Here is a 16,936-nt window from a genome sequence, read left to right as displayed (position 1 = left end):
ATACAAACTGAAAAACCCTCTCTCGGTAAGCTCGTTGTTCAATTAAAAAGTCCAACGAGTTGTCGCTGCCTGCCCTTATTGAACACGGCAGACAGGAAGGGAAGCGGCCAACAGCAGCCTCCCTCTGGCCTGCTACCTCTGCTGCCTCATTGAATGTCATTGAAAAATACTTAATTAAATTCATCAACGCTTGACAGGAGCAGCCCCGGCGGCAACACCAGCAGCAGGAGTAGTAAGAGTAGCAGGCGTAGCAGGGGGATTGGATGGATGGGAATTGGAGCAGAAAGAGCAGTTGGGGAGGGGCTTATAGGCAGCCAATTGGCAAAAGTGAGAAGTTCACTTTGCCGCCATTATGAGGGCCAATGGGTGTGGTGCGGCAGTGGGTTGCTGTGAATGGGTTCCGTGAGGACGTGGGGGGGAATCGGATTGGCCCTTAATTACATTTACACATGAAGGCCATGTTTACAGGGAGCAGGGCGCCGGCAGCAGGCAGCAGGCAGCCCTGCAACGCCATGCCGTGCCGTGCCGTGAATGAATGCACTGGACGCAGACGGAGATTACTGGACAGTTGTAAGGTTTGACAAGCTTGATTACAGCTAGGTGCAGGAGCTCCTGCCATTGGGAAATCCACCCAAGTCCACCTGCCACGTGGTGGGGAGGAGGAGCTCCTCCTCCCTCCATTGACTACCATCAATCGCCTGCCAAATTGGGCAAACAATGGCCTCTCGCAGTCCATTTGGCAGCTTCGTTTCTCATTATGCCGCCCCCGACCGTTTTACATAATTGCCTTTCGGCACAGTCTACGATACGAGTAGCGTAGCAGTGTACTTACGTGTGCAAAAGCGTGGCTCATCGCTGCCATCGCCGCAGTCGTTGAGGTTGTTGCAGTACTTGCTCAGCGGCACGCAGCGTCCATTGGAGCAGCTGTATTCCGCCAGGGAGCAGCCGGCCGCCGAGCTGGAGGCGGAAGCAGGCGCCATTTGCAAACTGGCAGGTTTGCCAGGACTTGTCCCTGCTCCCGCCCCGGCCCCCATTCCTCCTCCAGCGCCAGCGCCAGAGCCAGAGCCAGCAGCAGCTGCCATTCCCAGGCATAGGCCCAAGCAGAGAAGCAGCGTCTGTGCCGACGCCGGAAATGGATGTCGCCGTTGGTGCTGGTGCTGGTGCCGGTGCTGGTCCTGCTGCAGCTGCAGCTCCTGCAGCTGTCTCTGCTGTGACTGACAATGGCTGACGCTCCAGCTGGAAGCCATTGTCGAGGCTGCTGCCGCTTTAATTGCTTGACATTGTGTGGGATTTGTTGTTGCAGTTTGCTGCATTTGCAACATTTTTGCGACGTTTCTGTGTCGTTCATTTGGCAGCCATTTTCTGTGATGTTGCTGCTGCTGCAGCATCCTCCTCCTCTTGCTCCGCTCCCTCTGATCTCTGGTCTCTCTCAGTCTGCTGGTTCTTCGTGTTGCTTTTGCTGTTGTTGTTGTTGTTTCTTTTGTGGCATGTGTTCTTGGTGTTGCTGGGGCAGTGCTTGTTGCAATTGTTCGTTGTTTCAGTTTCTTTGGCCTTTTTCTGCTTTTGTATTTCTGCCGCCATTTCAATGTCATTATTGTTGTGCCTGCGAAAAGAGAGCATAGAGAGAGAGTAAAGAACATGAAAGGTTAAACTATTTTAAAGGTAAGGTATGGGTGATGCAACCCCAAGGCAGAAAAATCTCTCATCATTTGAACTCTACTCAAAAAAGAAAAAAAAGACTTTAATCGAAAGCGAAATCTTCCACTTTATTAATTGTTTGTATTTATTTATTCTTTATCTTTCTTTAGCAAGGCCTCGTCCATGATCTTGTCCAACAGTTCGTAGCGCTCGCGGTTGTATGTGCGAGCATGCTCCTGCCAGTGCTTGCGTATGCGCTTCCAGCGGGCCACATTGGCGGCCAGGAGCTGCGCCTCAGGGGCCCCATGCAGCATCTCGTCTTCCATCTTCTCCTGCTCGGTGTACACCAGAGCGGGTGGCACCGCCATCAGGCTGGTGGAGCGGGCCTGCGGCACTTTTGACAGCATTTCTATCATTCCGCTCTTCATCTGGGCCAGGACTTCCTCGGCATTGTCCTCGCGCTGCTGCTGCCCAGTAGCATTGTCGGCTTCCTTGTTGCAAGCGGCCAGGGCGGTGTGGCGCGTCTGATTGCACATCCAGGCGCGGCACATCGAGTAGAGAGGCGTCGACTCTTTGAATTTGGAGAGGTCCAGGGTGCGCCCGAAAAGCTCCACCAAACACGATTCGGTGGGGGATTTCTTGCGCAACTTGACCAAAATCTCAGAGCTGACGTTCTTTTGCTGCGGGATCAGCAGCTTCTTCGACGAACGATTGCGCTTGGTCGGATCGCATTCAGGAGCCTCACTGTCGCCTTGTTTCTTGGGTGCTTCCTTGGGCGGCTCCAGCGGGATCGACAGCTCCTTCGAACTTTCAATCGCAGTATTCTTTTGCTGCTTTTCTTGCGGCTTCGACGGATGGGCCATCTCCGAGAGTGGTTGTTCCTTGGCGTTATTTTGCGATTGCTTTGGCAAAGACATTTTTCTTTTAGACTATTTGCAAAATTTGAAATTAAAAAGAACGAAATGTTACAAAGTGCAATTCACTCTTCATATGTTAGAGATGGGCTGGGGGCACAGGGCTGATTTTCTTTAAATCGGAACGCCAGTAATCGAATCGGCCACGGACGCGTTAAGAGGAAGTTGAAAAACTTCTGGCTTCTGGCTAATGAATGTTTTTGCGGTTAAGTATTTTAAATTATTCAAACGCTGCTGGGCAGCACTGCACCTTTGCCGCTCCCGCCACCAACAGCGTGTTGCCCGATTACACGCCAAATTTATGGGAAAATATTTATCGCGTGGGCATAAACCAGAACTCGAAAACGAACCTCGAACCTCGAATATGGGAATAAATATCCGCGCCGCGGGAAAAACCTTCGACCAATGAAAATCATAAATACTTGCAGCGTAAACAATTTTCTTTCTGGTTACAGCTTTTATTGTTTTTTTTTGTTGTTTTGGGGGTTTTCCCTTTATGTGTACTATTTTTGGATTTTTTGCTCTGTCTCACTCGCATATTTTTCACGCCAGACTAAGGACGAATTTTCACGCGCGCTGCACATTATGGAAAGTTACGAGTGCATTTTCCTTTTTTTGTTTTTTCCCCGCTATTTTTTGTTTTTTTGCTACGCTTGCAGAGCGTGTAACGGTTTCATTTCGTCCTTGTTTTTCCGCTGCGCGCTTTTCCCGATCTACTCTCGGCACAATGGAGGAGAGGATGCACTATGTACTATGTAGCCCCGAGACGATGTCGGTGGCAATTGATTAATGTGTTTTTTGTGCAACGTCGTTGCCAGGGACGGGACTACGGCAGGCAGACTACGTCTGCTGATTCTGCGGAGCATGGGTCGGCGACGGGGCGGTGGTCTGTCGTCTGTCGATTGCAGCAGCCCCCCAGCCCCCCGCCGCCAGCCGCCTGCCGCCAGCCCTTCAGCCCCGTGATAACGACGAGTAGAAAAACGACAATAGTTGGGGTTGCACCTCCTCCTATGCTGCCTCTGCGCCTCTGCCTCCTCTGTAAATGATTTATGAATGTTGTTTGGGGGCCTTGCAACGCCTGACCCCAAAACAACAGTGTGTGCTGTCCAACAGCAGCAGCACACGAGTCAATGAGTGCCTGTCAAAGGGAAAAAATTATAGCATTAGGGGAGGCAGAAGCCCGAACGGGGGAAAAATCACAGAAAAGCGCACCGAAAAAATCACACAGTTGCATAATTTTAAATTAGAGGCTCAGACAACGAGCAGACATGGGGACGGGCTCCCTGCCACCTGGACGGAAGCCGCACCGACAGCAACAACAACTGAGTGCCACGTGGATGGGGACGGCGACAGAGACAACAACAGCGGCGTCAGCAGACAGCAGATGTCATCGGCAGTGAGGCGGAAAGTGTTGCTGATGCTTTTTTCGCCAGTTCCGAGAATGCTTGTTGCACGACAGAACATGAAAATACCAGGGAGGTTCCATGGAGGGAGTATGAGAAACTGTCGCAAAATCGGTGCGAAAGCTGGGAACTTCTCAAAAAAAGTGTCAGGAATACCCTAGAAATTGGCACAAAACGTATAGATTGATGTTTGAAGATTGTTGCAGCTCTTGGTATCGTATTCTTCAAGCCAGACTTGAATCTTTGATGCATTCAATCTTTCGTTTTTCTGTTTCCAAGCTCAAAGAAGAGCGCCAGTACGCCTGGAGGGCTGACTGCCTGCCGACGGAAACGACCATGTTGTTTTCAACAATTTTATGGCCCAGCCACTGCCACACCCCTCCTAGGACCCCCTTGCTTTGCTTGGCCATTACGATGTCTGGCGTCAGTAGAATGTGCCACAAAGGGAGACACCCAGCAGGAGACAGAGAGAGAGAGAGGGAGAGCGAGAGCTGGACGATGTCTAGTCGTGCATTAAATTGCTAATCATTTTTAATGTGGCCAACTTTGTCTTAGCCAAGTGCAGTGTATCTGTGAGTGTGAGTGTGTGTGTGTGCTGCTTAAAGCATAAACCGAGGGAGCGCTCTTAAATGGTTGCCTCCTTAACTCCTCACAGCATTCGCATTTGCACTTTAGCAAAGCAAAAACAACGACGACGGCTTGTCGTTTAGTTTATCGTGACTCTTTGGCTTATCAACCGAGAAACACAAACCCCGCAACACACGAGCCACACCACACATCCCTGCCTCATATCCTGTTTACGAGGAGAGATGGAAAGGCTGCTGCTGCGCTGACTTTAATGGGTCTCAAAGGAATGGCGCGTGCGTTGATATCAGCTTTCGTCAAGAGCGGGAATGTGCGATTTCTCCAACATTCCCCAACATTTCCCAGCTCTAAGATATCCCTCTCCTCCCTGGCTGTGGCCTAGCCCCCACATCCACATCTGGCATATATGGCATATGTATGCGCATATGTATGTGCACGTTTCCCCACATATGCAAAATAGTTGCACATCAAAAATTGTGTTGAAGGACTTGTGTGTATTCTTGTAGCCAAGGACAGGCTGGCTGGCTGGCTGGTTGGCTGCCCGTTTCTGCTGTCGTTACTGTTGCTGCTGCTGCTGCTGTAACTGGGAATGGTATTGTCGGTTGTCATCATCGCTCTACTCCTGCTTGCTCGTACTCCTCTATTCAAGCTACCCGTCTCATCCCCAGCCAAGCCGGAAGGGAACTTGACTTATAGCACGTCAGTCTTTTCTCCTTTCCCGTCTGTCATTTTTGCACCAAACAAAGTTTGCGCCTCAATAACGCAGCGGAAAGGGAAGTGCAGAGGCACACACACACACACACACACACACACTCACACACACCTGCAACAAAGTGGGGGGTGCGCTAGAGCGTCTGGCAGGGGGTGTGTGTGACTTTGACTATAATTTCTGTTGCAAGAGACACATGTCCCTGGTCTGGTCTGTGGTTCAATGCATTGATGCCTCATTAGCGTCTTGGGGGAGGGGCGGAGGAATGCCCCAATGGCTGCCAAAATGCCAAATGATAATTGCAGCAATTTTCCCAGCAAAAGAGAAAACGAAACCGTAGCAATTTGTATCGTAGCCCAACTCGAAAAGTTAGTCAACCCAAATTGGAAAGGCTGAACGAGCTGAAGGACCAAAGACTTTTGGCACTGGGGCCGAAATGTTAACGAGCTAAGCACTGGTCCTGGTCCCTGTGCGGCACAGTCGTGGCCAAGTTTTTCCCCCTTTCATAAGAAGTCAAATTTCTTTTGGGCACGTCAAACTCAAGCCCACGTCATCAAAGTTTTTCTATTCGTATGTGTGTGTGTGTGCCATTAGGAGCGGAAATGCCACAGACACAGACCCACACATCAGCTGAAAGCGGTGGGGAAAATGCTCTTACATGTATGGGGTCCTGCATCTAGAAAGCGCGTCAAAGTTGTTTAAACACCAAAGCGACTTTCCTTCACCTCCGCCGCCGCCGCCGCCGACGCCGCTGCCACCGCCTCCGCGCAGCCAGCCAGCCCCAGTTTTCCTGCATCTCAAGTTTCCCTCAAAAGGCTGTCATACTCGTAGTCGTAGACGTACTCGTACTCGTATGAATACGAGTGTATAGGTATATTCTTGCCTTTCCTCGTTTTTTTTTTTTTTGTTTTTGTCGATGCCTGCCGCACACATTCGGCAGGCAGGCAAGCAGACATGCAGAGGACTTTCACTAAGCCGCTTAGCGGCTCCGCCAGTGTGTGGCAGTGGTAGCGCTGCCTCTCTGCCTCACTTCCCGGTCGCATATGTGGTGTGGGTCTCCCACGTACGTGTGTGTTTACTTAACATAGCTAATGAAATTCAAGAGCTGGCATCAATCTTTTCTCTTGTTTTCTTTTTCTTTTCTTTTTCTTTTTTGGCAGAATAACTTTTGTTTTTAGGCAGAGCGAAATCCAGTCAGAAATGGTTTGATCTGATTGGATGGTTTCCATTTGTAATCCAAAAATCATCTACTGTATTTAAAGTGGTAGGAAAATGTCGCCTTTTGTCACTAAAGAACTGGCTGTCGAATCATCAGCCTGATTTTGAACGTGTACTACTCTAATACCTAGTCAATCTATTCTACAATTCTACCACCCAAACCCCCCCGTGCAGTGTTTCTGTGACGTCGCTTAGCCTCATTTAACACTTGGAATACCCTCACCCTGACTCAACCTCAACCTAGAACCTAGAACTTGAATCTTTTAGCTTAACCGAAATGCTTCATTTATTTGCAGAAACTTCTAAGAGACCAGACCCAAAAATATATGCTTAATCCTCTTATATAATTTCAAAACATTAACTTCTATATTCCTTCCTTCCTCTTCCTCTTCCTCCTCCTCCTCCCCCTCCTCGTCCGCCTTCTTCTCTCCTTCTCTCCAGCAGGAGACCGGTCTTTGGGTAATTTTTGTTTTACTTTGTACTCAACTTATTTGAGTTTTACTTTTCCACTCTGCCACTCATTCGCCGCCACTCGTTGCCTGCCCCAACCACTCGTGGCGTGGTAAGTCATAAAGTTGCCACACGAGAAAATTAAGTTCGTTTTCATGGACATTCGAGATGTCAGGGATTTAATTACTGAAACAGCACGCAACACTCGGAAGGAAGCTTTCATTCCCACTTTCGTTCCCGCCGAATGTTCGGTCCGAATTGATGGCACTTTCTTTTCGCCTGTCATTCCGCGCACAGTTTTCGCTGTGGCCGGTGGAAGGGGGGCGGGTGGGTAGGGAGGACTAACCATTCATTGAATATGGCGCACTCCGCTACCCCCCTTTTTAAATCGATTCGAAACGATGGCGCATTCCATTGTTTAGCCTTTGATTGTCATTCACTCGGTGCGCGCGCCCAGTGCTAAAGTGTATTTTAATTTGATTTCATTGTTCGCTGTCATTGGCCGTCATTTGATGGCCCAAAATGAATATGAATTAAACGACGCGACGCGACGCGACGGCACTGGACCCGTTTTTTTTTCTTGTTTTTGTCACAAATGACATTCGTTTCATTGCGTTTCAACAATTCGATTAGCACCCTGCCTGCAGAGGGGATGGAAATGGGGGCCTTTCGAATGACACGGCTTTTTAATTAGTTTTCAGCTGCGGCAGTCGGCCAGTCGGCTAGTCGGCCAGTCAGGCGCCGCCGAGAGAGAGGGAATGGCTAATTAATATGACAGAATCAGTCAGCAGTGCCTAACAGCCGGATTGGAGCTGGCCTGGAAATTTGAATTCCATTTGAGTGTTTGATTGTGATTTTGTAACGGGGCAGTCAGTCGCTCACTTCTCTCCCTGACGAATCCTTTAATGAATTTTCGATGGGCAGTGCGGAGTGCGGTGCTGATTAGGACTGGCAGTGGCACTGGCAGCGGCAGCGTTGCCTAATGAGCCACATACGACATGAATGAATGTTGCTGGAAATCAGATTCAACCGCAAATTCAAATGGAGGGAACGGAAGCCCAAATAGAAGGCATTTAATATTTCATTTACACTCTCAAATGCACCGCATGAGACTCAATAATGCATCGAAAAAGCAAAGCCGTTCTCGACCCACCAAAAAATAATCCAAATAAAGCCTAGACCAAAGGAAAAACACATAGTCCATACATATTCCTAACCTACGTTCGGTTCGACAAAAAATCAAATGATTTTTAATTAAAAATTTAGGTGGTGGGGGCGGGGAGCCTCCACTTTGAATCCTGTTCAAACCTGAAATATCAATCATACGCCACTTGAAATTGAACAAAAAATTCAGCATTCAATTCAATCAAATTCAATATGGAATTCCATGCATGGAATATGCATTGCAAGAGTAAATATTGGAATTTGTTCATGGAAAATTTGGCAAATAGTCGTTGGTATCATCGTTTTGATTGATGTGCGTTTAAATCGATTGAAAAAGGGTATCGTATCGCTCTGCCTCTGCCACTGCCTCTGCATCGGCCTCGGCCTCTGCCCCAACCATGCATATACGACGACTACGTATGTCATTAATTTTAATGCCTAGAATCCTCGCATTCACATGATATGCATATGCCCTGTCCCTCTCCCTGTCAGCGTTTCGTCCTTCATTTTTCCAACGATTCATCGTCGCACCATCTCGGGCATGCTTCTGATTCGCCTCCTTCTGCTCCTCCTCCTGATGATGTTGATGATGATGATGATGACGACGATGGTGATGCCTCTGCCCTGCCCTGCCGTTGTTGTTGCTGTTGTTGTTGTTGTTGTTGCCATTATTTTGCTGAACAAATATCTGGAAATGTGTGCGTTGATTCTTCAGGCGCATTGCATGAATTACTTGTGCCTTTGTTAAGAGCCAACACAATGCCTAAGCTGATGATGGAGCTGGAAGCTGGGAGTGGGAGTTGGGAGCCTGATGCTGATGCTGATGTGCGTGCCAAGGATTTGTAAGCTGTGAAATGTTCAAGGATACGCGACCCACATATATGTACATATGGAAGATGAGGCCTAGAAAAACGGCGATGAAGAGGAAAAACTCTCCAAGCGAAATATTCAAATCAGAGCCCAGAGATGGAAACGGAGACGGAGGACGGGGACTGAATTTGCTAAACATTTGTCACAATGTCGTCTTCTCGGCTCTGGCAAATGGGAAGGAAAAGATTTTCTTTACAACTAAGCAAATTGCACAAGTATGGGTATGGCTAGGGGTATGGCCATGGGTGTGTATTTTGTTTTTTGTAGGAAAACAACTTTGTCTCTCATCTGTCGTTCCGCTTCATTTTATTTTAAAAGAGAAATTGTTTTTGCCTCAGTAATTTGTTTTCTATGCAAATTTCCATCATCAAATCTTCAGGAAAATGTCACAAAAATGTCCGAATACGAGTGCGAGTGCGAGCATTCCCCTTGGAAAAGACAACCGATTTGTGTGTTGGCTTCGGAAGGTGACTTGGGATGGGGGGGTCTTCTGGGCTCTGCTATAATTTCATTTAAGTGCTGAAAATCTGCTGCTGCCGTTGAGCGTTAGTCACTTGTGCCTCTGAAAGCCAAATGAATGGCACTCTTGGTTGTGCACCAACTTCATGGCATGCCACTTCTCTCTGCACTCCACTCCACTCCAGTCTACACGCCACACTCCCGCACCGCCATCGACAAGTGGCTCTCAACGTTTTTACAAGTGAAGTGAGAGCCGACGCGCCGCGCCGCACCGCTCCGCCAAGACCCAGAGAGAAGTGGCTTCCCAAGGCAGATTTTTGCAACAAATGGCAAAGAAAAATCGAAATAGAAATTGAAAAAAATCAAATTTCAAGTGGTCGAGAGGCGGGGGAGTGCGCCGAGGATAGCTATTTGCATAATGCGACTGCTGCATGAATAAACCATGTCGAAGATGCCATCGTCTACCGATCAGCGGTTGCCTGCCTGGCTGTCTAAGGAGTGGAGATGGAGGAGTAGGTGGAGGTGGAGATGGAGGCCCGGCAAGTACAACGTTTAAATCAAATCAGGCAAGGAATGTTTTTTACGGTAGATCCTCCTCCTCCTCCTCCTTCTCCTGTTCCTGCCCATCCAAAAAGAGCCTGCAGACAGGGAAGGAGCTTATGATGATGCACACTGGCACACACACACACACACATATACCCTATTCGGTGTACGGTGTGCACCCCTGGACACCCGGACCCCCGCAACCACACACACGCTAGGGATATATGGCCTCGCAGGAGGCGATAAGGCCTCGCACGCTTGATTGAACATTTTTCGCCACGGAACAGCTGCAAAGTAGGAGAGTACCATACCCATTCACCATACTCCCCCCCCACACACAGAGCTCTCTCCATTCCATTTAAGGACAATTTATGTGGCTTTAAGGACAAAAGCGTCTGTGCGATGGGCCTTTGCCCCCATAAGTATGCCATGAAAAATGTATGGCAGCATGGAAAAGGGCATAAAGAGGTGGGGAAAAAGAAAAACGGGAAAAGGGGGGAAAAAAGTAAAAGAAACAGAAAAAAACCCTTTGGAAAACTACACACAAAACTGACAATGAATATCAAATGTCAATGACAGCCGCAACGCCACCAGTCACCAGCCACCAGTGTGGAAACTATTCCGCAGGTCTGTCAGGACTCGCACAGGACTCATAACACACACCCACACACAGCCATTGATGGAGCGGAGACCCAGACCAAATATGAAATAAATCACTGGACGGGTTATTGACACGTAAGCAAATATTTGCCACCGTCCTGGGCAAAGGCAGCGGCAGAGAGGTAGAGAGGCAGAGGCACCAAGGAAATGTCAACTTTGTGCTCATCGTCTCATCGTCCTTAGTCCCTGGGCAAACACGATGGCATGCAGAGTGCCGTGTGGTGCACGGTGGGCACCGAAGAACTTCCAAGAACTTTTGCGGACAACCTCGGCATGCTAAATATCCCACCGCCCTCGTCAAAGCTGCACCTCCGACTCCGACTCCGACCAGCATGTCGACAGCCAGGTCCACTTAATCCCAATTCTGTAAAAAATCGTCAGCGCTCGAGAAACGGAGCGGAGAACCTGCTTCTTCTTCAATGTTGCCTCAACCTTTCCCCCGACTCCCGATTACGGACTGCGACTCCGACAAGAGCGGCAATGTCAAACAGCTGACATGTGTGTGTGTGTGTGTGTGTCTGTGCGTGAGTGTGTGGGTTGTTTGCCTGATACTGGTGGTATGCCATGTCATCAATTTCGCCTTGAATTTGTTTGCCCGCCTGCCCTGGTGACTGTCATTTCCGCTGGCAAAGGAGTACAAGGATGTGGAGTCGCTGTTTGCTGCTCAGGGAATGCTGCAATATGCTGCCTGTCTATCGTTAATTAGGGTATGCTAAGTTGCTGAGGTGCAGGGTGGCTGGAAAATGGCCCTTAATGTGATATCTTGGGGTCTACCTGGAGAGCAACTAAGGGAAATCTTAATAGTTTTCTCTAGGGAGTGCAATTCATTCCCTGAAATGGATCCATCTATGTGATTTCTGCATCTTCCCAACACTCAATGCATATCCTTGACTCTCTCACACACACACACACAGTCGGATATAGAGATAGGAAGAAAGCGAGCTGCTTTCAGTCATGCATTAATCTTCATGCTCCAACCATCCATCCCACGCCCCCACTCGTTCTCGTACTCTCCGGCGTCTATGGCGTCTCGTATCCAACATTCCGCAGTTAAGTGATTGGTGAAATGTATTTGCATAATTTTTACAGATTTCTCAATGGCTGTCATGCATAATGTTTGGCAAGGACCTGCGTTGAGTCGAGTGCCTGCCAGCAGTTGCAGTGATAGGATACGACAGGACATACACACCGCACCGCAGATGTTTGCGTGTGTGTGTGTGTGTGTGTGCGGGCGAACACGACAGTTAAGCTCCCATCACCATGGCCAAAAACTTCTTCTTAGGTTCCACTCCGTTCCGTTTCGATCCGTGGCAGTAAGGCAGGGAAATTTTTGCATATGCGAATATTTTATGCAGATTCATGTCAACTTTTTCGGGCTACGTGTCCTGCATCCTGGCCACGTGCATTTATTGAATTAGTGTGTATCCCCGCCTGCCACTGCCACTGACACAGCCAGTGCGCCACAGCCAGTGTGCCACAGCCAGTGCCAGTGCCTTGTCAGTGTTGTAAACTGCCGTAGAATGTTTTACACTTTTCGGGCATCAGCTTGCCCTGACACCGGGCCCCCCTAGCCGCCCCCTCGAATGGGAGATGGGAACACGGGAACAAAACTGTCAGCCAAACAAGCAGCAAACAACAACAAAAGTTGTTTTTGGCCCCTACTCAGAATGTCCCCCGGTAACCGCCCATGCCCCCCCTTTCGCCCTCACACGCATGTGTACAACAAACAACATTTGCAATTGTTGTTGCTGCTGCGGATGTCGCCTGTCGCTGGAGCCTGTTTCCTGTCGCGCTACGACCTATTCCCTGCCTGCCCATCTCTCATTCCATTCCGTTCCATCTACCCGCCCGACCACTGCCCATTTTCCACCGTACTTTTTTTTTTTATATAATGAAAAGAGAGAACTTATCTCCAACTTTATGATGATTTCCACACAGAGAAAGGAAAGGAAGGTAGGGGCAGGGAAACGAAGGAAAGAAACTTCAAGTTGGAGAACGAGGACGATGCTTTTCCTTCTTCAACTTGTCGCTGCGACTTCTTGTTTGTGTTTGTGTTGTGCGCTGCTTTTCCATTTCCTTTGTGTCCGTGTGTGCTGTCTATCTGTGTTTCTGTCCGTCAGTCCGTCCGTCTCTCTGTACGAGTATGCCTGCCCCGTGTTGGCGTCTACTTTGGGGCAGGGCAGGCATGTTTGCCCAGTCAGCTGAGGACTGAAGTGGGACAACACTTAATTTTGTGTAAGTACTCACTCAGCTCATTAACGGAGCCTGAACTCAAAAAGGAAACTGGGCCTGTCTTCCCTCGGAAAATGGAAATACCAGAGATTCAAAGGCACACTGCCTTCGCGCAGGGGAAATTAAATTTAAGCGAAAAAACAACCCCAGCGGAAGGCAAGAAGATTCAACAAGAAAATGACAAGAGCAATTTACTAGAGTCTGTGAATGCGAATGCGAATGTGGGCAGTGGCCTGTGGACTGTGGCCTGTGGCGCATCTTCTGGCCAAGTGGCAAAATGGGAATTGGGAATGGGAATCTGTTTAGTTAGCGCCAAGTGTAGCCATCAATCAGCCAGCAGGCACGCACGCATGCCACATGCCACATCCTGGTAGGAGGGGACTGTGGGCTGGGCTGCCCAGATGCTTGGCCATAACTCAGACCAACGCTTGCAGGCAGTTTGTGGTCAGCAGCCAACAAAGAAGCCTGCAACTGCAGTTGCTGTGTGGCTTGAATTATGGCAATAAAATTGCATTCAAAATTGCGGAAATGCTAGAGCATGAATTTCTTCTTTGTAGAACTGGCTTAGGAAAACGCCCCACCCTCTCGATTTTGATGCAGAAAGTCGGAAATCTTGGTACTTAAAAAGTGGACAAGACTTTGCCACAATATTTGGAGCTTTATTTAGATTCCTTTTGCCGCGGAAGTCTTGGACGGACGGACGGACAGACAGGGCTTAATCGATTCTGCTATTGATGCTGATTAAGAATGTATATCCTTAATGGGGTCGGAAACGCTTCTTTCTGGACGTTACACACATCCATTTTCACTACAAATCTAATATACTCCTATATGTACGTATCGGGTATCGGGTATAATAATAAAATACCCCCGAGTAACGAGCTACAAGTGAATCCGATGCATTTTTCAGATAACTTTCCAACAGATTTCCAACATTGTGGGTTTTTGAGGTTGAAATAAAAACCTGATGTGATGGTGAAATCTGACCTTGGATTCGTGTCCAGCGCACCAAAATACATGGCGTACTCTGGTCAGCCGCGCACAACACTTTTTTTTTGTTGGGCTTTGTAATTATTTTAAATATACAAATATTTCCTCTAAATATACAAATATTGATTTAAAATACCAAAATATTTATTTTATGTTTTTTTATAACATTTAGTTTCAAAATATTATATTTTTCACTAATATATTTGAATATTAATGATCAAATTAAAGTGAAAATAATTTCCACTCTCGGTGTAAATCTACCAATAGAGACCTAGAAATTGAGATGGCTTAAGGAATCGGTGGCGCATTGGTGAGGATAGGGTTCTGATATCCAATGTAAAGGAATACGCTCTACTTTAAGGCCTTTCAACGATCTTCAACCTTTTACAGCACTCCACTTCAGAGAGAGATAGATAGAGAGAGAGAGAGAGAGAGAGTGGGGTGGGGTGGAGTGGAGTGGAAGATGGAACCACTTCAAATAATTACAATGCACAAATACAACGAAAACAACAATTACAATATGGGAAGTGGTCCGAAGGCAGTAAAAAGAGAGCATCACAATATGAAAATATGTATATGTATGTAAATGCGGGGAAACCGCAAAGCACACATATGTGTGTGTATCCATGTATATGTATTTGCATAAACGAACACAAACCCACAAAAACCACAATGGAAAAACAACATTTCACTTAAATTAGAAGCGAAAATGGCGGAAAAATATATATTTCAGAGGAAGTCCCCGTCTGGGTGAGGCAGAAAGAACCACACGATTTCAGACAATAATATCTGTGTCAGCGCAACAACAATGGGGCATGCCCCCTACAATCCCCAAAACCCCCACAGCCTACAACCCCACTCAACCCGATCCCAGCCCAGCCCCGTTGTTGGCCAGGTAAAGGTAAATGGCGGCTAAGCGCCAGAACTCGAAAAACTTAAATCTCCGTGTAATATTTTTCCATAAAGCAGGAGAGAAAAGAAGAGTCCGCCGGGGCACGGAAAGTTGGGGGCGCCTGGGAGTTCTGGCCACATATTTAATGCTGAAAGTTGAACCGCCAAAGCCGGGTCAGGGATCAGAGGAGCACGGAGTAGGGAGCAAGGAGCACCGAGCAGAGAGCAGGCCATGGCAGGTGCTGATAGAACTCATTCGAGTTGCGGCAAAGTTGAGGAGCAGCCGCCTGGCTGAAGGAGAAGAAGGAGCCTAGCGCTGGAGAGGTAACTGGAGCATGCAAAGCACATCCGAGTGGAGGATGCAATGGGACTCCGGGGAGGTCCCGGCCACTGCCCTAGCGACAGGTTTAAGGAGGTCAGCCTCAGACGGCAAAACAATGCCTGGCTGAAACGGACTCCACTGGGCATTCGCTTTCGGGGCCGCAGAGAGGGAGAGAGCGGGGCACGCCAGTCCCGTCCGAGTCCAGGAAAAGTTACCCATTCAACCAATTAGCCAGAGATTATTTCATCGATTTTTGACCCACTTCCCATCCCCTCCGCCCACCCGCGTCCAATCAGGGGCGTTGTAGATGAGAATAGACAATGGCACACAAAGCCACTTTTGCGTGGCACCAAGACAAAGCCCACGCAGCGCAGCAGGAGCCGGAGCAGGAGCAGTAGCAGGAATCCTCCAACTGCTGCGGCTGCCTTTTGTGCGCTCCAGGATCCTGCCCTGCATGTGTGATAAAAAAAAAGGATAAGAAGAAAACTTTAGCACGCCCACGCCCCCAAAACAGTCCTCCGCCCGAGCACAAGACAATATGCTCACGGCTCCATGGATAACTTCGTGGTTTTGACAAAGCGACGACGAGCAGCAGCAGCAGCAGGACGAGTACGAGTACCAGGACGAGGACAACGATGGCGTCAGCATTGCATGAAAAATGGCACTTGATAAGGTGCCTCAAGGGTGCAGCGTGGCAGGTGGCAGGGGTGCAGGGAGGGTGCGAGGGGCGTCAGAATCCTGCCGAGCAGGAAGTGTGAAGCGGCGTGCATAACAAAATGGAGGAGTAGTACCCGGGAGAAGAGTCTGGGATAGGAATAGGAATAGGATAAAGGCAACTGTGACGAGTTTTGGTGGGTTTTGCGAAGGGCAGGGGAGTGGAGTGGAGTGGATGGGCATAGCACTCCGTGCTGGTGCTGCTGCTGCTGCTGCTGTGGAGGAACTGCAGTTTGCCCCGCGGGCTGCTATTTGTCTCTCCGTGAAGTCCCTTCCCCTAACCCATGCAGAGGGTTTTTCCCTCTGAGTAAATAGCAAAAGGCGCGTGTAGTCGCGCCGGCTCGCTCCTTCTTTTTCTGTTGTGTGGCCAGGATCTGGCTGCTCCTTGTGGTCTTATTCCCCCTGCCGTCACTCCCGTCCCTCCCGTCACTCCCGTTCCTCCCCGTGGCTTATGGATGTAAGTAAGTGGCTCTTGGTTAGTTCGTTTGCGTTGCCACTTCCGCGTCACGGAGCTCCACCGCGCGGAGGCGCCACAACTGCAGTGTGTCCACCGTCTTGCCCTAATTTGGCCACGTTCCGTTTCCCAATTGGCGCAGCTGGATAAACAGACGGCGAAACAACAGCAGCCAGCGCTCGGGGGGTGGGAGTGGTGCCGGAACCCCTTTAATCACTGTAATCATCCTAATGGATAATATCCAGCGGAAGTCCGAGCCCTGTCTGACCCACAAGCATAGGGCATAACTGTCGCTTGTTGTTACTGTCAGCGGGGATGGCGATGCCAGCGGCCAAAAGTCGGCGAAATGAATTATTGTTTGAGCCAAGTAGAGGGACGGGACGTATTCCTAGTATTAGCCAGCGGGTATTATTTATGGGAACTACTGAAGATCTAAATGGGGAATTTATTCATGAGTAAAGGGTTCAAAGGGGAAAACAAATTACTCAAATTGCTTGTTATTTTTTAGCCTTGAAGGTACTTCTGTCCGATGATTAAATGTTGCACCTAAATGGAGATCTTCTGCCTTTACTTAATGCTGTCCCAAGGAAAGCAAAGACTGTGCTTTGAGCCACTAAAAGGCTAGTAAGTGTTAAGGATAAATTCCCACTTGAAGCATTTACCATTCCTTTTGCCCCTGCCTTTCACTGACCACAGTCAACCACGGAGAGAGAGGGAGAG

The 16,936-nt window shown here is 48.7% G+C and overlaps 1 protein-coding gene across 3 annotated transcripts in view; it reads right to left on the bottom strand.

The window, feature by feature from the left end:
- Positions 1 to 16,936, bottom strand: part of LOC6900385 (uncharacterized) — a 48,821-nt gene that overhangs the window by 16,781 nt on the left and 15,104 nt on the right. For all 3 annotated transcript variants that reach the window (XM_033384292.1, XM_033384294.1, XM_033384293.1), the window contains exon 3: positions 833 to 1,603. In XM_033384292.1, coding sequence (XP_033240183.1) covers positions 833 to 1,603 — 771 coding nt within the window. The remainder of the gene's footprint in view (positions 1 to 832; positions 1,604 to 16,936) is intronic.

This window comes from Drosophila pseudoobscura, chromosome X (assembly GCF_009870125.1).
Source record: "Drosophila pseudoobscura strain MV-25-SWS-2005 chromosome X, UCI_Dpse_MV25, whole genome shotgun sequence".
Lineage (NCBI taxonomy): Eukaryota > Metazoa > Arthropoda > Insecta > Diptera > Drosophilidae > Drosophila > Drosophila pseudoobscura.
Note: the sequence above shows the minus strand (reverse complement) of the source record. Positions and strands in the feature narration are given on the sequence as shown.